At 40.3% G+C, this 23160-nt stretch overlaps 1 protein-coding gene across 3 annotated transcripts in view; it reads left to right on the plus strand.

The window, feature by feature from the left end:
• The window catches only part of THADA (THADA armadillo repeat containing), a 433436-nt gene that overhangs the window by 314196 nt on the left and 96080 nt on the right, over window positions 1-23160 (plus strand). For all 3 annotated transcript variants that reach the window (XM_072635750.1, XM_072635749.1, XM_072635751.1), the window contains one exon: window positions 15106-15200. In XM_072635750.1, coding sequence (XP_072491851.1) covers window positions 15106-15200 — 95 coding nt within the window. The remainder of the gene's footprint in view (window positions 1-15105; window positions 15201-23160) is intronic.

The raw sequence follows: 23160 nt of genomic DNA on the forward strand, positions 1-23160 counted from the left end.
AACATTTGGTGAACAAAGCAGTGTAGAATTGTTCATTGTGATGTACAGACAATAAATGGTTCCAGTACTTCATTGTATATACTGAGGCATGCATAACAGTAGGCCTAAGTATATGAGCTATACCTTTTTTATATGAATGGGATTTGGATGAGCTGAAAGATGTTGGGCAGAAAGGGGGCATTCCCAGTCTGGAGACATAGACCTAGGTGACTGGTACAAAGATGAAGGATAATCCTGAAGCTGAGCTGATAGCAGGATTCCATTATCCCATCAGAGAGTATGATAAAGAGTTCTGGAGATCGATGTGACCGGCAGAATCTTGTAGTTCAATCCCTCCATTTTGTAAATAAAGAAACTGAGGCACAAGGAAGCCAAATTAGTCTTCCTGACTCCAGGCCCAGCACCCTATCCACTGTGCCACCTAGTTGCCCCATGTCCCAGGACCACCACACAGAGGAAATTCAGTATGGTGTGTTTATGGGACAGTGAGGAGTCTGTCTTGGAACAAAAGATCTGTGTTGGGGAGTAATGGGGATAGAGGGGGGAATTTGGACTTGACACAATGGTAATCAGGATCATTAAGACTGCCGGTTCATGATATCTCTCTTTGTCCAAAGATCAAATGAGCTGATGTAAAGGGGAGAGCCACTAGGCCAGATGACGATTATCTGGCCACATAAGATGCAATCTGAAAGGTTTGTGAAATCTTTCCAGCTGGGAGTAAGCTCATGATTGAGGTTCCCAGGGAGGATTCCACAAGGTCTTTGTCCCTATCTGTCTGGAATAACGAATGTGACGACTGCCTGTACGTTGGACCCTAGGATTCTTGTTCTCACTGAATTGCTTGAAGATCCGTGGTTTTCCACATCCTCGGTGTGAGCAAATTAGCAGAGGTCATTTGAGAATCAAATCTGGGCCCAGCAACTTTCAAGACCAGATGTCAGCATGACTGTCTAGTGGCAGGAGGTGCCATTGGTGTCCCCAGCTACTCATCTTATGCTCTCACTAATGCCCACATGCTCTGTCCTGACTGCTAAGAATTCCTTACTGTAGTCCCTGCCTAGCTCTGCCCAAAATGCTATGTAACAGTCAGCCATTATTAGTATTAACTGATAGCCATTATAATGATTAACCTCTGCCTCAGTTCCTGAGGAACTTGCTCCTTGTGAGGTACCCATTACCTAATGTAACAACTTATACCATGCCAATGAGAATAGCTCCCATTCACCTAAGCACCTAAGAGATTATAAAGTATATCTTGCACCAAGCCTGCAAAGCAGGTAGCCAGAAATTATTATGAAAAGCAGAGAGATGAAGTAAGTGGTGAAGTCCAGATCAGACCCAGAACTCCCAACTCCATATTCAGTATTCCTCCTATTTGTATCATGCTGTCTTTGCAGAGTACTCATGGGTTCAGGTACCACCCCCTCCTTGGTAACATAGTTGTATTTCAGCACCTGTCTTCTGGAAACAATGGAAGGAATGAGTGATGGGAGGAATTTGGACTGATAGAAGAGATAGTTGGTATCCAAAGGACCTTTCAGCACCTTGACATCTTACAAAGCAGCTTTGTTCCATATGTGCCTACTCATGGGACTGGCTCCACACCACCTGCATCCACATTGGGCATGCTCTATGACACCAGACTATCAGGATCCAGGGATGGGACCCTGGGAATCCACCCCAGTTGGTAACCAATAACAACTCTAATTCATAACACCTTCGTCTTACCAAATCCCTTTCCTCTCACCAATCCTATGAGGGAGGTAGTATAGCAGCTCCTATCTTCATTTTACAGATTAAAAGTCAAAAGAATTAAGGACTTGCCCCAGTTCCTACAGAGCTCACCTTCAAAACCAGATCTTCAGGCTCTGAAGTCTTTTGCTCTTTTCCCAAAATGAGACTACCTCCCTGGCCAGGAGTCATAATTGTGTTGAGAAAGGTTTGGTTTTCTTTGAAAGTGCTGCCTCCCTGATACATTTCCTGAGATGATGCCCACATCTCAGGCTCCCCCTTACTCTCTGCCTTCTCCTGATTTGTATTGGCAGCAGGAAATTGAATGTCATTGTGATCTAGTGAAAATAGCCTGCACAAGAAGTCAGGAGACCTAGGCTCTAATGAGCACTGTGCCACCTTGGGCATTTCACCTCGTTTTCCTGTGCCTCAGTTTCCTGTATGTCAAATGGGAGTAATATACAGACTCATGTGTGGATTGAGAGGTACCTTAGAAATCATCTAATCCAGTGTTATCACACTCAGAAAGAAATTAATTCCTGCAGGCTGCATAGTGACTGAGAAAGCCACAAATTAACATTATCTGTGTTGTATTATATTTTATATTTATTTTATTAAACATTTCCAATTACATTTTAATCTGGTCCACATACTTGGGAGCTTGGCAAGCTGCTTTTGGCTGGTTGGCCGTGAGTTCAGCACCTTTGATTTTGTTCCATGCCTTCATTTGACAGATGAGAAAATGGAGACCTGCCCAGTAAGGTTAGTGTCTGAGACTTGAGATCAGAACTGAAGTTTCTTAACTCCCATTTTCCTGTCCCACGATTCTGCTTATCTTTCTCGGAAGTGTGATGAAGATTCAGTCTGATAAAGCTGAAAAAGTGCAAGTCAAAAGTATGTGTGAAGATGTATAATTGATTACGTTGCTTGCCTTCTCAACAGATAGGGGAAGGGCTGAAGGGAGGAAGAGAATTAGGAACTTAAAATTTTTTTTAATGTCTGTTAAATTAATAAAGCATAATTATTTTTAAGTATATGTAAAGAGCTATCACCACTTAATACAGATTTAAGCTGATACTTCTGTTGCCCACTGTGACCTTCCCAACTTCCCAACTCAGGACAGGCCTAGAAATTCTCTTGATACAACCATATCCTACTGAAGGTTCAGGACTTTGGCCTCAGTAAATTTTCCAGGATGCCCCTAAACTAGCCTGGGCTCTTGGAACATCTGAAGACCCAGTGGGGCTCTGTAGGGTAAGGCTACCTCGTAAGGCAAAAAAAGTTAGCAGTCATTTAAGGAAAAGTTTCTAGAATATGAGGCCCCATTTTAAAAATTAAGAGAGGCAAGCCATGTTGTAGAAAGAGGCCTGGACTGGAAGTCAGGAGCTCTGGAATTTGACAGATATGTCATGGTGGAAGATCACTGTCCTGAGAGTCAGAAGATCTTTGGCTTAGCTATTCTACTGACTGTGGGACCTTAGGGCTTCACATGGTGAGTGCCATAACAATCCCTACTATACCTACCTCTCTAGGTTGGTGTGAGACTCTAATGAGATAATAGATAGGATTGAAAAATCACAAATGTGCTATGTAAATGTGTGTTAGTAGTAACCATTCTAATGGTCCATATTTTACTTACTGAAAGCCTCCGTGAAAGCAAGAGCACATATTTCCTTTTTTATAAATTAAGTCAAATATTTTCAATGATCTAAAAATCTATTCCCCCCAAAAAGACAGGAAAGAAAAACAAAACCTTTGTAACACATATACCAAATTCAATTATAAATGAGTGAAAGCAAATTCCTACATAGGACATGTCTAAAAAATGTGTCTCATTCTGCACTCTGGGTCCACCACCTCTCTGTCAGGAGGTGGGTAGCATGCTCCATCATCGGTGCTATGGAATCTTGGATAGTCAGTGCACTGATCAGAGTTCTTCAGTCCTTTCAAGTCATTTGTGTGTACAGAGTTGTTGTTACTGTGTTAGTCACTCTGCATCAGTTCATACAGGTCTTCCCAGGGCTTTCTGAAATTCTCATTATTTCTTGTAGCACAGTATTCCATTATATTGCATTGCAAGACGATAATTTGATCATTCCTTAGTTTCCAGTTCTGTCACTGAATATAATAATAATAAATAAAGAGAAGAGCTGCTATAAATATTTTTGGGGCCTTTTTTCCCTCTCTCTCTTTGATCTCTTTGGGGTATCTTTTCAGTACAAGTATTATACCCTTGTTGCAATATGGCAGCAAGATGTGGAGCCATCTTTGAAGATGTATTACACGCAGAACATGAAATAGAGAGTCACGTACACGTACATGTAACTCATGAAGGACTCTGATCAAGAACAGGAATCATTAAGGAGTCATATGACAGAAAGATAAGATAACTGGTCCTATACCAAGAGCAAGAGATAACAAGAGGGCGTCCAGTGTGTTCCATGGTACCCTTCAGATATCAAGAGAAGCTGAGGGAGGCCTCCACTATGTTGGGCAGATCCCTCGTGGTGAACCTTTGGGTGAACATGGGTATATTAAAATATTTGCTAAGTTTCTAATATTACAATGTGTACTGTCTCCATATTAGCAAGGTGACTCTTTACCTCTCAAGCTGTAAAATCCTCAGCATGATCAGGTCTGTATAACACATTCAGTCTTATCTGGTTATTGGTGCCCTACAGAAGCATAACCTTTGTTCAAAAGATTCATTTTCCAACCAGTTGTATTTAGGTCATGTTGCTGTAGCCTTTCTCTCCAGAATACCTGGATTGTTTTAGTGCTAGCCTTGCCTCTGATGCACTGTGATTCAGGGCAGGTGACAGCAGCCCTGTGCCTCAGTTTCCCCAGATGTAAAAACCAGGATGTTAACAATCTGCTTTCCATCTTAGGGATGTTTCTAACTCATTGAGTCAGAAAAAAAATTCTTCAGAAATTAAAACCATATAAAATGCTAGTAATCACTGTTAGTGGACCTCAGTTTTCTCATCTGTAAAATACAAAAGTTGTGTTGGATGATCTTACATGCCTCTTTCAATTCTAATTTCTATAACTATTTACAATATCATCACCATCATTTCCTCAGCTAATTATTAACATAGACTGTTTTCTATTATTTTAGAAATTAAAATCTCAAATCTTAAATCTCTTTTAACTCTAAGCTTCAGTTTTTACAAGTATTTACTCCCCTCCTTATATCCTTCTTTACATTCTAGGGTGTGTTGGTGGGGTAGGTTTAAAAGAGAGGCCTTGTACGTTATAACCCCAAATACATATGTCCTGCGCCCTGAATTATACAATAAAAGTTTTCATGGATGCCACTTTTCTCCCATAATACCCAGCACATAACCTAGTAAGTTATTAACTAGCCATTTCTCTGGCAATGTATTAAGTTATATATTCAAACAAGTCACTGGGGTGGGGGGGAAGGGTTACCATGCATCTTTCATAAAAGGAATAAAAAACATACACCCACCAGAATGCTTTCCCCAGGCTTTGAACAAATCCTGAGCCCCACACAAAGTTTCTTTCTCATCATTCCCTGCACATAGCTTGAGCCTTAACACATTAATGAGAAAAAGATGTCGAATAGGAAGACAAGAAAATGTGGAGGCCTCTGGAGGTGGGGGTGGGGAGAAGCTGTAAAAAGACTTTCGATGTAAGGCAGATGAGCTCCAGCAGCTTTAACAAGGGGACAGGAAAAGCCAGTGGTCTATACACTCGGCTTTCTTCCACCGAGTACCTGGGCAGCAAGGAGCCACAGTGGGAGAGACCAGCCATCCTGCTCTGGGCTCCCAGCACCTATTCCTGCCCTTCCAGACTGCAGTCAGTGCTCACCAGACAATTTGCTGAGAGAAGTAGGATAGGACGCTCTGTCCTCTCCCATGTCAGAACCCCTCAGTAATGTGGCCAAAGTCCAAACCTAGTAGCAGTCAGTGGAACAGTGAGCGTGGCCTCAATTTAAAATGAGAAACACTAGGGCAGGGTAACGGGAAGAGGGGGGGGCATGCTCACACCTGCATGTGTATGGAACTTACTGGGCATATTTTGAATTTGCTTTTCTGTGCACATGTAGTTCTTCCCCCCCTTTTAGAATGTAAACCTCCAGAAGAGGTTTTGTGTCTCTATATCCCCAGTACCAAGTAGGGTACAGGGCATATAGTAGCTTACTGAATTGAGTTGTGTACATTCAAAATTCTAAACCCAGATGAGCAAGTCTGATTTTGTCCTTTTGCTCTAGAGTCTGGGTCAAGGTGTAGGATCAGTCCAAGGCAACCACCCACATTGTGAGTTCTGACACAAAACTGAAACAATTGACGGCATTGAAATTGAAATTTTGGCATTTCAAGGTGGTGGTGGTAGTGGTGAGAAGCTCCATAAATTGTATGTATGTGTGTGTGTGTATGAGTGTGTATATGAGTGTGTGGGAGCTCCATAAATTATATGTGTGTATATACACACACATACACACACAGGCAAACTCCCCCCCAACACCATCTTGTAATTTTAACACTGACAGTACATATGTATACACACACGCATACATATACATACACATTCACTATAATTCACAGAACACTTGGCATTTTTAGACAGATCTGTTGTTTCTCATAGAATTCCATTGGATAGCTGCTGAGCTTCAGGCTAATGGTTTGACTTTAAATCAGAATCAGAGTATTTAGATTTATTTCATTTGCACTTGGAAATTTACATACCTTCATACCAAAGAGAATCTCACCATGCCTCTGACCATAGCAGCTCCTCTTTTTTAACCAAATGCAGCAAGAGGTAGCAAATGAGTTTCCCAACAGTGACTTAATTCAGAGGTTGAACTTCCCTAAGGGTACAAAACTAAGTATCTCTGGGCAATCAGATAAAGGTCCTAAGTATTTTTGTTGTTCTTTCTAGAAGGGGACCTTGACATCCATCTGAAGATGTCATGACTTGCAAGTGAATTGTATTTAAGTGAGGGAGGGTTGTGCAAAGTCACCAGCCCCACCCTCTCCTCTGGAACCATCTGGATCCAGTGTTAAGATATAGATCAGGATTATTGGAGATGGCCCTGCATGCAGTGGGAGGCCTTGGCCTTTTGGAGGTAGGGTCTTGCCCAAGTCTCAGTTTGTCTGAGGCAACACCCATTTGGTGATTAAAGAAAGACAGGGACTGAAAGATTGCTTGGTGAGGCTACTTTTAGAGGGATAATAAAGAAGGACTTGGGGGAAGAGTTGAGATTTAAATGTTGAACAAAGGATGGTATTGTAGCTTGGCAGGTACCTAGTAAATTATTAATTCATTCATTGGTTCATACTTTGATAATACACTAGCTATATTTCGCTTATTTTCTGGCCATAGCTGAAAATCCTGGGGGATGGTGGAGGAGGGTTGTGAGCAGGGAATTCCCATTCCTTTTGATAGGGCCTGTTCCTCCTGGCCTACAGGGACAGGAATCATAGCTCTCCACTGTGGCTCGGCAATACTGGGGTGTCATTGGGGTCTTCCCACATAGGTACCTTTTGACCACACCCTTGTCTCCTCAGCTATTCTGTAGAAAAGAACATACTGTATAAACTCATGTAAGGACACTCCAGTGTTCTGCAGCCCATGACCAATCTCTCATGGTATCACCAGGATCCCAGAGGTAATAGGAAATTCCCCCACTTCATCCAAAGCTTCCCAAATATTCTTGCCTCTGTTTGGACAATAGAACTATAGTTTAGCTTGTTTAAGGGTCCCTACCATTCTCCTGGGAGTGGAGGAGGAAAACTGTTTTAATGAAATTAAGAGTTTTCCCAAAGCAGTAACTTAGCCAGGTTCAAATGCAGCTGTATATCTGACTTAAACAGGAAAATTGAAATGTTTGCAAATGTGGTTCTAAATGGAGCCTTCCCATTTTACCAAGATGAATGAACTTCAACCTATAAGGGGGGTGGTACTTGAGAGACTTTCCTGAAGTCACTTTTATGTGCTATTGTTATGTGATATACAACTTATCTGTAAAATACAAATAGTGTCTGATTGATTTTAAACACTCTAAGTGTTCATTGCAGTGCAAGCAGTGCTGGGATTGTTCATTTAGGGGGATGGTGAGGGGGGGGAGGTGGAGAAAATCTCAATCCTCACCCCCATCCCCACTCATCTACCCAACCCTTAGATTTCAGTCTCCTATCTAGCTGGCCTCCTCTTCCCAGGAATTTCACTTTCATTATCAAAGTAGATTGACAGGCCAAGAACATATCTCTGACTCACTCTTAGCTCTTAAATGATCATTTCCAAGTTAGAACAAACATGAAGGGTGGAAGTAAGGGGTGGAGAAGACAGAGATAGGGGCAGAGTGGGGGAGAAGGGAGTAGAGGAGAAAAGGGAGGTGGGGGGAGAGAAAACCAGAGTGAAAGAGATGAGGGGGAGGGAGAGAGAGAGAGATAACAAGAAAGAGAGGAGATGGAACAAGAATGAGAAGAAGAGAGAAAAAGAGATGGGGAAGGAGGGATGAAGAAGGAAAGGGGAGAAAAAGAGATGAGAGGGAGGGAGAAAGAGAACAAGAAAGAGAAGAAATGAGAGTAAGAACAAAGAGAAAGAGAGACGGGGAAGGAGGGAGGGAGGAGAGACAGAAAGATGGGAAGGAGAGAAGAGGACAGAGCCTAAACCTTTCACATTGGAAATTTACTTTAGCCCTGAACTTTTCATATTGGAAGTACCTTTCCCTACTAAAGCCTCTCCCTCTGCCTGGCATGTTCCTCTCAGAGCCTCCATTTAAAAAAAAAAAATCTGTATCTATATGTAGATATAGATATAGAGATATATTTTCAGTTTTCAACATTCACTTCCACATAATTTTAAATTTCAAATTTTCTCCTCATCTTCCCCCTCCCCCCACCCCAGGAAAGCATGTACTTTAATTACCTTTTCCTCTAATCTGCCATCTCTTCTATAACCACTCCTTCCTTATCCCCGTCCTTTCTGTTTCCCTATAAGACAAGAAAGATTTCTATATCCCATTGCCTATATATCTTATTTCCCAGTTGCATGTAAAAACAATTTTTGACATTAATTTTTAAAGCTTTGAGTTCTACATTTTCTCCCTTCTCCCCTCCCCACCCACTTATCCTCATTGAGAAGACAAGCAATTTGACAAAGGTTATACATGTGTAGTCATGCAAAACACTTCCGTAACAGTCATGTTGTGAGATACTAACTATATTTCCCTCTATCCTGTCCCACTGTCTGTTTATTCCATTCTCTCCTTTGACCTGTCCCTCTACCAAAGTGTTTGCTTCTGATCACCTCTTCCCCCAATCTGCAGTTCCATCTATTATCCCCATTCTCTTATTCCCTTCCCCTCTGCTTTCCTGTAGGGTAAGATAAACTTCTATACCCAATTATTTGTGTATGTTATCCCTTCCTGAAGCCAAATCCAATGAAAGTAAGGTTCATTTATTCCCTCTCACCTTCCCCTCTTTGTAAAAGCTCTTTTTTCCCTCTTTTATGTGAGATGATTTACCACATTTTACTTCTCCCTTTCTCTTTCTCCCAGTACATTCCTCTCAAACCTTAATTTTCTTTTTTAGATATCACCCCTTCATATTCAGTTCACCCTGTGCCCTCTGTGTCTCTCTCAGTCTCTGTCCTGAGGAGGTGCAGAAGCTAGCCTTTCTTCATGCCTCTCCAGGCTGCACTTGTGACTCTCAGGACTTTCTCTGTTGTGCCCTTGAAGCTGGCATCCCCTCCTTCCTCTTTCCCCCCTTTCATGTGTTATCTTGCTCCTTTAGATGTAAGTTGCCTGAAAGTAGGAGCCATCTTTTTATTCTTGTTCATATTCCCATATTTAGCACTATGTCTAGAACATAGTAAGTACTTGATAAAAGCTTTTTGACTTGACCTGACCTATTTTACAAGCATAGTCAGAAGGGAGCCCAATTCTGTGATTCTACCACAGCTCCCAGCTATCCCTAGGGGTAGAACTTTAAATAATTGACCTTGGATCAGAATTTCTCCCAGAGCCAAACTGGAAGCTGGAGTCACCCTTTCCTCTATGGTATCATCCGTGGTCCCCAGGTTCCTCCTTTTTTTCCTGTAATCAGACACAGATGTATTTGAATGTGCTTTTCAGTGTCCAACTGGCTGTGTTAAGCTACCTTGAACCTGTTGATATTGCTGTATAAGCAGACCTAGTTACATCCCACAAAGTTGGAAGAGCCACCAGGACAGTCCATTCTGGGGAAAATTTAGGGAAAACCAGCCTGGCAAAATGCTGCAGATTGCTTAGTCTGTGTGTTCAGTACCTAAAGTCATATGAGCTTCCCACTCTTGTTCTGTGCGAGGGTCATGATAATTGAGGGGGTGAAAGATGTAACCCTGTGTATTTTAATGTCTCTGCCAATGAATGACTCTGTGGACTGATAAACATAATAGACCCCATATAACAGCAAGAATACATGACTCAGTGGTTGAGAGCTCTTTAAGAAGGGAAACAGAAAGTAAATTATTGCACTTAACATGACCCCATTGCCTGAAACTTTGCCTAAAAGCCTATCCCACCCTATTTCTTCCATCTTATCTCTTCCCTTAGACTACATACAACCTCAGGTCTGCTTGGTCTTTCCATGGTCTCTATGCTATTTCCTCATGGTCCTACTCATTCTGGCCCCCAAGGCTTTTTTTTGCCCCTCTTGGCATACCCATATCCTACATTGTTGTTCGAAATTTACTCATCCTTCAGCTTAAGTCCCAGTCTCTTTATCACATCTCTCCTCACTAGTCCTGTCTATACTTGTCTGTACCTTCCTGCAGACTAGAGTAGAGCAAATGGTGTCATTAATTTTTGTGACATTTAACATTTAGTGTTATATCATTCTCTGGTTAGTTTACAGGTTTTTAATGTGACCTCCCTAAGGGCAGGAACCACATATTTACCTTCACCTGTATTCCCTAAAACATCAAGCATAAAATGTTGACATAAATAGGTCTTAGTAAAGTTTTAGTGGATTCATCCCAGAAATGACCTCCATGTTAATGTTCTCAGTTACTTTTTCCTGAATGGCACAATCCATGTGTGGTGTATACCAATAAAATGATGTTTCACAAATTTAGGGCATTATGGATGATGGAGATAAGACACGAAGTCAAAAGTGGGAAAGCTAAGGCAAGACTGGGAGCAGAATGGGGTCTAATGTGAGAGTGGATGAACCATAGAAAGTGTCAGTGCAGAGGCAGAAGGAGCCTCAGAGGCTATTTAGTTCAACTCATACCCAAAAGAAAACCCCCCCACTTCTGCTCGAAGACTTCCAATAAGGAGAAACCACCACTTCCCTAGACAGCCCATTCCACTTTTATTCAGATGTAAAAGTTAGGAAATTTTTACAGACATAGATGTAAGAAATGTATTAGGGAACTCCGAGATGAGAAAAAACCCTATACAGGCCAGCACCCTTTTCCGCAACTTTTAGCCTTAGTGAATTGCCTAGATTAGGTGACTTGCCCAGGGTCACAAAGCCAACATGTGTCAAAAGCAGCACTTGAACCCAGGTATTCCTAGTTCAGAGGCTGATTCTGTATTCACTATGCCACACTACCTCTCTGATTAAAGAGGCTAAATTTGCCGGTTTGCCTTGCTCCTTGTTCATATTCTGAGGTCAGACAGGGTAAAGTCCACATATCATGCTTTAAGTTACTCAAAGACAGTTATCCCATTTAAACATCTCTTTCCTTTAGCTGATCCTCTATATCATAGACTCAAAGTCCTTTGTTCCCTATCCTAGTCCCCCTCTTTTTAACACTTGCCAGCTTATATGTACCTCTTAAACTGGGTTGCTCAGAACTGAACCCAACATCTCCGATGTGGTCTAACCAGAGAATGTGCCACCTTCTTCCTGGAAGCTATTCCTCTCTTAATGAAATCTAAGATTGCATTAGCTTTTTGGTTGCCATATCACACTGCTGACAGTTATTGAGTTTATAGTACGCTAAAACCCCAGGTCCATCCATGTCTCCCTGATGCTTTTCTTGTAAAGTGGATTTTTCAAATCCACATATAAAGTTTTACATTTATCTTTTTCAGAATTTCATTTTATTAGATTTAGCCCAAAGCTCCAGCCTGTCTTTCTGGATACTCACTCTCTCATTCAGTGTCTTAGCAATCTCTCCTAGTTTAGCATCATCTGCTGTTTTGATTAGCATGCCTTTTAGCTGGAGAAAGTCATGAAACCACCAAGTGGGTCCACTGCAAATGTGTTCCATGATCTCAAGTCGGCTCTCACTGCAGCAGAATAGTCCTTTTCTATCTCCCTAATCTATTGGCTATCCATGCAGCTATTTTATTCTTCGAGTCTCTCAGGGCACCCCTTCTCCCACCCTCCCAGCTAAGGAAACTTGCCTCATAATTCAAGAAAAAATGACATGCTGAGAGCTCCCCACCTCTTCATCTCACATTACTTGTATATCTTCCCTTACTATGTCCTCTTTTACCCCCGTGTCAAGGAAAAAAGGTGGCCATCCACTTTGCTAAGACTCTCCCTCTCCATGAATGCTTGATCCCATGCCCTCCATGTATTTTCCAACAGATTGCCTTTTCTATCATCTTTATTCTCCCTGTAATCAGCCTGTTGCTGTCTGCTGGTTTCTTCCCAGCTACCCAAATGCTCATGTGTCCTTTCTCCTTAAAAAAACCCTCACTTGGTCCAGCTATCCCCACTGGTTCTTGTCTTCTCTCTTTCCTCCCTTTCTCAGTTAAAGTCTTTGTGAAAGCCATCTGCCCTCAGCGCCTGCACTTCCCCTCCTCTCATGAAACCCTCTGCAGTCTGGTTTCAGATGTCATTCAACTCAAGCCGCTCTTTCCAAAGTGACCAGTGATTTCCTGATTGCCAGTTGCCTTTGTACTCCCTCCTCATCCTTCTTGACCTCTCTGCAGCTTTTGACACTATCTGAGTACTCTTTCTAGTCCATGTTACCACAATGCTACTCTCTCCTGGTTCTCCTTCTACCTGTCAGAGCACTTCTCAATCTCTCTCTGTACCAGTGATGTCTCATCTGTTTCCATGGATTCAACACAAGTGATTCCTGGGTCTATATACCCAGTCCTAATCTCTCCTGCAAGTTCAGGTTTCATATTTCAACCTGCCTTTTGCCCATTTCAAATTGGATGTCCCATAGGTAACTCAAATTCAGCATGGCCAAAACTACTCACTCCCTTTTCCCCCGCAAACTCTCTCCTCTTATCGACTTCCTGATGACTGTTGAGGGCACCTCCATCTTCCAGTCACACAGACTCCCAACTTTGCCTCCCCTGATCCAGTCTGTTGACAAGTTCTGTCATTTCAACCTCACATGTCTCATGTATTTATTCCCTTTCTGCCCAGTCACACAGCTGCAACCTTGGTGCCAGCCCTCGTTATCTCTGAACTAATTCCACAGCTGGACTATTATAATAGTTGGGTGGTGCTGTGGATAGAGCATTGGGCCTGGAGTCAGGAAGACCTGAGTTCAGATCCAACCCCAGACACTTTCTAGCTGTGTGACCTTAGACAAGGCACTAAACCTCTGTCTGCTTCAGTTTCCTCAACAGTAAAATGGGAATAATAATAGCACCTACCTCCCAGGGTTGTTATGAGCTTAGCTCAGCACATAGTAGGTGTTTAATGAGTGCTTATTTCCCTCCCCTTCCCTTTCTGCCTCCTTCACAACTGAAACAGTAGCGTAGTCTTCTGGTTGGTTGGTCTCCCTGCGTCATATCTTACTCTACACCCTATACATAACTATCAAAGTGATTTTCCTAAAGCCCAAGTCTGACTATGTCACCCTTCTACTCTATAAACTCCAGTGGCTCCCTATTACCTCCATGATCAAATATAAAATGCTCTGTTTAACATCTAAAGCCCTTCCCAACCTGGACCCATCCAACTCTTCCAGACTTATATTCTTAGTTCCCACTGGGTATTCTCTGACCCAGCAAATGATCTTACTCCTCCAGCACAGCCGTCATTCTCCCAAACTTGTGCCTTTTCCGCTCATCTCTCCTGCCTAGAATGCTCAACTCTGTCTCCTGGCATCCCTGGCTCCCTTTAAGTCTCAGCCCAAATCCTGTGTTCTGCAAGAGGCCTTTCCCATTTCCTCCTAACTGCTAATGCCTTCTCTGTGATTGCCTTCCATGTACTGTGCATGTATTTTGCATGTGCAGAGTGTGCAACTAAGGAGAGACCTTGTTTTTTTTACTTTTTATATCTCAAGGGCTCAGCACATACTAAATGCTTGTTGACTGACTGATCTTGGCTTGCTGGCAAAAATTATATACAACCCAAGGCCGAGACCAGATCACTGTAGCCCTCCATTGGAGATCTCCCACCAAGATGACATCGGACTATTAATGACCACCACTTCTAAATTCCTCTAGTTGTACTATTGTCTAGTTCAGAAGTATCAAACATGTAGTCCACAACACTCCTGAGTGCAGGCCAAACCAGTCTGAAATGTAATTGGGAAATATTTAAAATAAATAAATTAATAAATAGATATATTATAACATATTAAACACATGTGGTTTTCTAAGTCAATATGTAGTCTGCAGGGATCCGTACGTATAGTGGAGTGTCCCCTGTTTCTTTTTTAAGTGTGATACCACTGGTCTAGTTCATATCTCTACATCTTTACCATAGAGTCTGATGATAAAGATAGAGGCAGAAGAGGCCCAGATCACAGTATTCAGAGCCAGACAGTGGAGAAGGAACCCAGCTGAATGGATGGTACACATGAGACTGGGCACAGGCTTTTGACTTCTTATTGTTAGTATGGCCTGAGTCTTGGAATTAAGGGCCTTCATCCTCAGTTTCTGACTTTTTATAAGGAAATTTCACTTCTTTTCCATCTAGGACACAAAGTCTGAGGCTTGTTAATCTCTATTGTATAAGTTCAAGGGGTAAAATTGGTTGCTCTATTTATTTTTAAAAATCCACTTATTTAAAAAACCAACAACGTTTGGCTCCCATGTTTTTAATTTCTTGCATTTGTTTGTTGTTTAGCTCATTATTTTAAACCCATAGTTATGGTTTGCCGCATGTCATTGCACTCTTTTTCTCTAAAATGTCAAACGGATTTTTCATGGCCAGTTTGGGGTTTTTCCAGAAATTACCCATTTTTACAGAGTGTGTTTTTCCTCTTTGTTTTATGATTTGGATTTGGTAAAGTATGGATTTGGTGTGGACCTTTTACTTTTTACTATTTGTTACTTGGCCAGAGCTCAGAGCTCTTACATTGACCCTTGCCCTATCGTCTGTTGATTCCTTCCTTGAGTGCTGGAGACGTATGACTGGCACGCTCAGTAATCACCCCTGTTGCCCACAGGTACTAAAGATGGGTTTATTTACCTGCTGTCCTTTCACTTTCCAGGCAGAATCCTTGTTTGGTGACCAGAGCTGCCTGTATAGATATTCTCATCCTATTGACTCGCTGCCTTGACAAAGCCCCAGAGGGAAGCCAGCCAGGTATGACTCATCAGATGTATTTTGCAACTTGATTTGGAATCCTTACAGGATTTGCATCCCATTTTGGACTCCGTGCGTGTGTGGGGTTTTGTGCTGTTCCTCCACCCTGCTGCTTTTTTGAGTCTAACCACACATCACATGAAAGACGGTCATTTTTGTTATTCCTCCATTGAGACACCTCTCCAGAAAACCAATGAATGCTGAAAATTTCCATTTCATTCCTATCCAGCCCTTTGGGCAAAGAGTATGGACCTAGACTTTCTGTCTTTTAAAGGCTTTTTCTCATAGGATATTTTCCTTGAAAAGGCATTTGGTTTGGCTACATGGAGATAGTGAAGCTGTCTTCATTTAATCCCATAGGCTAAATATTCAGTAATCTGTCTCAAAGTCCACTTCTGAAGTAATGCAAATAACAATTACTCTCTGAAGGCCTTGGCTTCAGATATCTTTCCCCTGCTTATATATGTTTCTGAGTCCAAGCTTCAAATCATTTTAATTTAATCTTGATTCACAAAGCTGCTCCCTTAAAATATAAGGTGGCGGGGGGAGGGAGCAACTCCAAATAAAAATGTTTCTTGATGTGTTTATATAAGAGGCCCCAGGAAGTTGCTGTCCATGAGTTCCAGGCCACAGACTGAAACTGATTTTCATCAACACAAACGGGAATGCGGCGTAATGAGCCTGTGACTGGTTAAAATCAGCCCCTTCTAATTGATTAGGCCTGTCTGAAGGCTACAATTACAAAGACAGGTTCTGAGCACCAGCATGCCAGGCTGTCCCTGTGTTTCCTTGTCTGTGATTTGTTGTCCTCAGGAAATACGTTCAGGCTGCTTAAGTCCAGCCCTGTCCATATGGAATTTTGTTCCTAAATTCAAACGAATTCAGAGTGCATGGAGGAGACCTGAAGCTACTTCACCCAGATCTGTGTGTCTTAAACCACAAAGCCTTTGTCCATGAAACGTTCTTGAGACACCATGCTGATGGTCTTACTTATCCTGTTGGGTTCCATGTATCCTCCCCATATTGCTTGTATGAATGTTGAGATTGTACAGACCTTAAAAATCAGGTATTACCAAAGATTTTCATTTTTAAAATGGGATGTTCCATCATTCTGTTTTGTAACAGAAAGTCCCATGCCATGGCATTTCTCTGTTTCTCTGTATGCTATATGTGAACCCATTCTTTTAATAGAGTCTTACTAAGTACTTACAATGTGCAGTTTCCTGCTCTAGACACTGGGGAGGGGAGATGTAGGATATAAAAATGTATCAGAGACAATCTCTGTCCTTATGGAGCTTAACAGTCTTGTAGAAAGGATAAAGCATGCGTATTATAATTGTTTGTAGTCCAGTCACTTTTTAGTCATGTCCAACTCTTCATTAAAACCATTTGGGGTTTTCTTGGCAAAGATACTGGAGTGGTTTGCCTTTTCTTTCTCCAGCTCATTTTGCAGATGAAGAAATTGAGGCATACAGGATTAAGTGACTTGCCCAGGGTCACACAACTAGTAAATGTCTGAGACCAGATTTGAACTCAGGAAGATGAGTCTAAAAGAATAGTAATATAAGGCATAATGTGAAAATGTAATAAGAAAGACTTAAAGTGATTTAGTGATTCACTCATTCAGTTTTATTAAATGACTTGTTTGTACAGTACATTGTTCTCTGTGTTGGGAGGAGGAAGGAGATTTCTTCTAGATGGGAGAAAAGGACATCAGAGAAAACTTCATGGAAGAGATGAGTTAGATAGGTGAAGCAGAGAAGAAGGAATATTTCAGGTGTAGGAAGTTAAATATAGAAAGTATAGAAGCAAGAAAATAGGGAGTGTGTTTGGAGGATCACATGTAAACTAATTTGTCTGCAGTATTGTATGTACAGAGAGGTGAGGGAGGAGTAAGAGATGAGATTGGCCTTTGGGTATTGGGGGCCTTGAATGCCATGCAAAAGAGTTTGGATTTTATTTAGCAGGTAGTGGGGAGCCATGGAGAGTCTTTAGGTAAAAGCTTGAAGGTGGGAGGAACCAGGTTTAAGGATTAATGTGGTGCCATTGCATGGAGTAAACTGGAGGAGGAAGAGAAATAAGACAGGGAAGCCCTTGAGTGGGTCACAGACAAGAAGTTAGAGGAGACAGAGGAGAAGTGTGTTACAGAGACAGAAATGGCAGGTCTTAGCAGACAGAGATGAAAACAAGGAGGAGACAGAAGTAACTCTGAGGGTTCGAGCCTAGTTTGCAGAAACAGGAAAATGCTGAAAAGAGGGAAACAGTCATAGGATCCTATGTGATGAGCTGAGATTTGTACGTGCTGAGTCTGAGAAGACAGCAGAGTACTTAATTAGATGTCCATGGAACAGTTGGAATTGCTGAGAGATGGAGCTAGGGGGAAGAGATTGGATCTAATGAGAGGTAGCATTTATATAGTACCTACTGTGTGCCATATACTGTCCCAAGTTCCTTTATAAATAGTATCTCATTTGATCCTCACAACAACCCTGAGAGGTAGGTTATTATTATAGTCCTCATTGTACAGTTGAGGAAACTGAGGCAAACATGGCCAAGGTCACATAGCTAATAAGTGTTTGAGGCCAGATTTGAACTCAGGGCTTCCTGTGTAAGTCTTAGATCCAAGTCTTCCAACTGTGAGGAAGAGGTCCTACCCCTGACCTTATGACATAGGTTCTTAACCTAGGGTCTGTGAATGAGAGAAAGAGAGAGAGAGAGAGAGGGACAGACAGACAGACAGACAGACATTTCTGTGATGGCAATCAAATTAGGGTATTTTGCTGCTTTTGTTTTACTAAAAGTGCCTCTGATTGAATCTTTCCTTTATCAATCAAAAGTCTTTACAAGTCGATATTGTTTTTTCTATTGAGATCCTGGGTCAGAGGGTTATGCCCTCTGGCTGTAAAAAGTGTATAAATACTCTGAGGGTGAGGTTTTACTTTGGGGCTTAGTTTTTCTAAGAAGGTTTGAGTGCCAAATGAGGACTTTGGGAAGCCGCTAAGGAGCCTTCCACCCCCATCCCCAATCCTCCCCCACTTTGAGAACCCAGATGTCATGCTTCCCTCTCTGGTAATTATGGTCAGAGAGCTATACCTGTCTGTTGAATTATGGTCAGGCAGAGGAAGCCATGTCTGTTGATTACTTTGGGGCTTACTGGCTGGAAGTGTTTGTTTGGCCAGATGAGGACTCTAGGAAGCTGCTAAGGAGCCCCCTGGCTTTGAGAACCCAGATGTTGTCCTACTATCTCTGGGAACTATGGTCAGACAGTTAGGGTCCAATTGTCTGTTGAATTCAGGTAGAGGAAGTCATGTCTGTTGATCTGTTGATTTCCCTATATTTTCTTTGAAATTCAGGGGGCTGACTCCCCTGAATTAGGTGAATGATATATGTGCTTGGTTAAAGGAATGATACATGTGCTTGATTAAAGTGATTGTTAACCCCTTGAAAGTTGCTTTCCTTTTATGAATGCAGATCTAAGAACCCATGATAGCAGGCCCGTCTGTGTATGTTGGGGTGCTTACTGATACAATTTCAAGATAATTGGTTTCCTTTGTAATCTTTTTTTTTTGCATTTAAAAATATTCAGGAAGGGGATCCTACATGAGGTCTACAAACTTTTAAAAGTATATTTTTTGATAACTGTATTTCAGTATAATTGATTTCCTTTGCAAACTTGTAGTTTATTTTATGCATTTAGAAATATTATCTGAAAGGGGATTTATATCATCAGACTGCCAAAGTTGTCTATGACAAAAAAAGGTTATGAAGCCCTGCCTTGAGGCACTGAGTAACCTCTGCTCTGATGGAAAACTTAAAGCACTAGATATGTGCTTCTTGTCGTTGGTCCCAGCTTCTCTCAAGACTTCTAAGGTCCACACAGCTCTCAATACCAGTGAAAGAACAGGGCCTGCCTGTCCTGTAGTAGACATGAATACTTAGGTGGTATCCATAGGTCTTCTCATCGGGTCAATGTGCCTCATCACTCCTTGGTACATATGGCTTCCTACTGAGGCACCAGGCCTTCTAAAGGTGTTGGGTTTGCTCCTCTGTTATGACTGTGCTAGCACTGAAGTGTCTCCATTTGGTGCCATCTCCTCATGCTTCCTCTTGGTGTTGTGTAGGCTGCTCAGGACTCTCTGAGTGTTGTGAGTAATTTGTCATTGCCATCTCCTCTCCTCCTACTCTACCCTCTCCAGAAACAAATACTTTCCCACATATCAACCTCCTCAGCGAATGAGGCAGGAGAAGCTAATCCAATTAGTAGAGCATGTGTTTGTATCATGGGTATTGCTTATGGACAGTTCACAACTGTTATCAAATGCATTAAAGATATTACACATTTGTTATCTACATGTGTTTAAAAGAGACTTCTTAGTTTATCATTATTATTTATCAGTTAGTATTTGGAATTGCCTAAGTATATGGAAAATATATATATCCCTTTGTCCATTGGTTAGCCAGTGGTTAGCTTTTAAAAATCGGTTCAGTATTCTCTGTAAAGTTTCCTACCACTTCATGCATCCTTCCTTCATTTCCTTCTCACCTTCAGGCAGAGCCTGTAGACTGTTCTACATAATTTAGCATGCAATTGAAAACTGTTGACTTATGTTGTGTAATAGTATTTCATGTGTGTTAATTCTGTCACCCTAATTAGACTTCTGAGATGGAACCATAAGGTAACACAACTGATTTTTACCAAACATGGCAGAATTTATACATTTGAATTATTGTTATCTCATGACTCTCCTCCCCTTCTTTTCATTTTGAAACCCCTCATTATTATTCCTCATTTTACTCCTTTTCACCAGTCTCTGACAGAGAGGTGACTTTCTTGCCAAGGCCAGTCCCTCTATGTACCCATTTTGACCTTATCTTGGTATAGGGTGTGAGATATTGTTCTATTCCTAGTTTCTACCATGCTGTTATCCAGTTTTTCCAGCAGTTTTTGTTGCATAGTGAGTTCTTATCCCAGAAACTGGAGTCTTTGGGGTTATCAAACAGTAGGGTACTGTAGTCATTCACTACTTACTGTGTCTTGTGTACCTAAGCTATTCCACTGACCTACCACTCTATTTCTTAGGCAGTACAAAATAGTTTTGATGATTGTCACTTTATAATATAGTTTTAAATCTGTGACTCTGGGCAAGTTATGAGAGAGAGTGTGTGTGAGAGAGAGAGAGAGAGAGAGAGAGAGAGAGAGAGAGGAAGAGAATAAGGGCAATGAGGGACAGTCTGCCAGAGAAGGAAAAAGGAGATGAAGACAAAAGGTGCACATAGAGACTAGCCTTGGCAAGAAAGTCACATCTTTGTCAGAGCCTGGTGAAAAGGAGTATATATATTATATTATATTTATAGTTTTAGGTCTGGTTTGGGTAGGGCACCTTCCTTTGCATTTTTTTTTCATTAATTCCCTTGATATTCTTGACCTTTTGTTCTTCCAGATGAATTTCATTATTATTTTTTCTAACTCTTTAAAGTAATTTTTTGGTAGTTTAATTGGTATGGCACTGAATAAGTAACCTATTTAGGTAGAATTGTCATTTTTATTATATTAGCTCGGCCTACACATGAGCAATTGATATTTTTCCAATTTAGATCTGACTTTATTTGTGTGAAAAGTGTTTTGTAATTGTGTTCATACAGTTCCTGGGTTTGTTTTGGCAGATAGAATCCCAAATATTTTTTATTGTCTACAGTCATTTTAAATAGAATTTCTCTTTCTATCCATTGTTGCTGGGCTTTGTTGGTAATATATAGAAATGCTAATGATTTACGTGGGTTTGTTTTGTATCCTGCAACTTTGCTGAAGTTGTTAATTATTTTAAGTAGTTTCCTAGTTGATTCTCTAGCATTTTCTAAGCATCCCATCATATCATCTGCAAAGAGTGATAGTTTTGTTTCTACATTGACTATTCTAATTCCTTCAACTTTTTTCTTCTTTCTAGCACAGCATTGAATAATAGTGGTGATAATGGACATCCTTGTTTCACTCCATATCTTGTTGAGAAAGTTTCTAGCTTATTCCCATTACAAATAATGCTTCCTGATAGTTTTAGATAGATACTACTTTAAGGAAAATTCTATTTATTCCTATGCTCTCTACTGTTTTTTAATCAGAATGCGTGCTGTATTTTGTCAAAAACTTTTTTTTGCAACTATTGCAATAATCATATGATTTCTGTTAGTTTTGTCACTGAGATGGTCAATTATATACTGATTGTTTTCCTAATATCGAACCAGCCCTACATGCCTAGTATACGTCCCACATGGTCACAGTGTCTTATTCTTGTGATAAATTGCAGTAATCTCTTTGCTGATGTTATTTAAGTTTTTTGCATCAATATTCATTAGGGAAAGTGGTCTATAATTTTCTTTCTCCATTTTGGCTTTTTCTAGTTTAGATATCAGCCATATTTGTATCATAAAAGGAATTTATTCGGACTCCTTTTCCTATTTTTCTAAATAGTTTATATAGTATTGGGATTAGTTGTTCTTTAAATGTTTGATAGAATTCAAGATACACAAGATTTTCACTTATAAATTCACCGGACCCTTGAGGTTTTTTCTTAGGGAGTTCATTGATGGCTTGTTCAATTTCTTTTTTTATTAATGGGGTTATTTAAGTATTTTATTTACTCTTATACTAATCTGGGCAATTTATATTTTTGTAAGTATTCACCCATTTCACTTAAGATTGATTGGCATATAGTTGGTCAAAATAGCTCTGAATTATTGCTTTAATTTTCTCTTCATTGGTGGTGAATTCTCCTTTTTCATTTTTGATACTGATAATTTGGTTTTCTTTTTTATAAATCAAATTAGCCAAAAGTTTATCTATTTACTGGGTTTTTTTTCATAAAGCCAGATCTTAGTTTTATTTCTTAGTTCAATAGTTTTCTTATTTTTATTAATCTCTCCTTTGATTTTCAGAATTTTTGAATTTGATATTTAATTTGCAATTTTTAATTTGTTCTTTTTCTCACTTTTTTAGTTGCTCGCCCAATTCATTGGTCTCATCTTTCTCTATTTTATACATGTAAGAATTTAGAGATATAAAATTTTCCCTAAGAACCGTTTTGACTTCATTCCATAAATTTTAGTATTTTGTCTCATTATTGTTGTTCTATTTGATGAAATTATTGATTGTTTCTATAATTTGTTGTTGGACCCACTCATTCTTTAGGATTAGATTATTTAGTTTCCAACTGATTTTTAATCTCTCTTTCCATGGCCCTTTATTACATGTAATTTTTATTGCATCATAATCTGAAAAGGATGTATTTAATATTTCTGTCTTTCTGCATTGAATTATGAGGTTTTTATGCCCTAATACATGGTCACTTTTTATGTAGGTGCCATGTACCATTGAGAAAAAGGTATATTTATATATACCATTTATATATACATATATATATATATATATATATGTATAGTTATATATCCATTTACTTTGCTCCAACAGTCTATCATATCTAACTTTTCTAAAATTCTACTCACCTCCTTAACTTCTTTCTTGTTTATTTTGTGGTAGATTTATCTAGTTTTGAGAGGGGGAGGTTAAGGTCCCTCACTAGTACAGTTTTGCTCTCTATTTCTTCCTGTAACTCCCTTAACTTCTCCTCTAAGAATTTAGACAGTATACTACTTGGTGTGAATATGTTTAGTATTGATATTATTTCATTGTCTGTGATACCTTTTAACAAGATACAATTTCCCTCCTTTTTACTTTTTATTAGATGTTTTTGCTTTTGCTTTGTCTGAGATCAGGATTGCTACCCCTGATTTTTTTTTGTTGTATATTCTGCTCTAGCCTTTTACCTTTACTCTGTGTGTATCTCTCTCCTACAAATGTATTTCTTGTAACCAACATTTTGTTAGATTCTTGTTTTTAAACCACTCTGCTATCTGCATCCAGTTTATGGTAGAATTCATCCCATTCACATTCACAGTTAGGATTACT

Source organism: Notamacropus eugenii, chromosome 1 (assembly GCF_028372415.1).
Source record: "Notamacropus eugenii isolate mMacEug1 chromosome 1, mMacEug1.pri_v2, whole genome shotgun sequence".
Lineage (NCBI taxonomy): Eukaryota > Metazoa > Chordata > Mammalia > Diprotodontia > Macropodidae > Notamacropus > Notamacropus eugenii.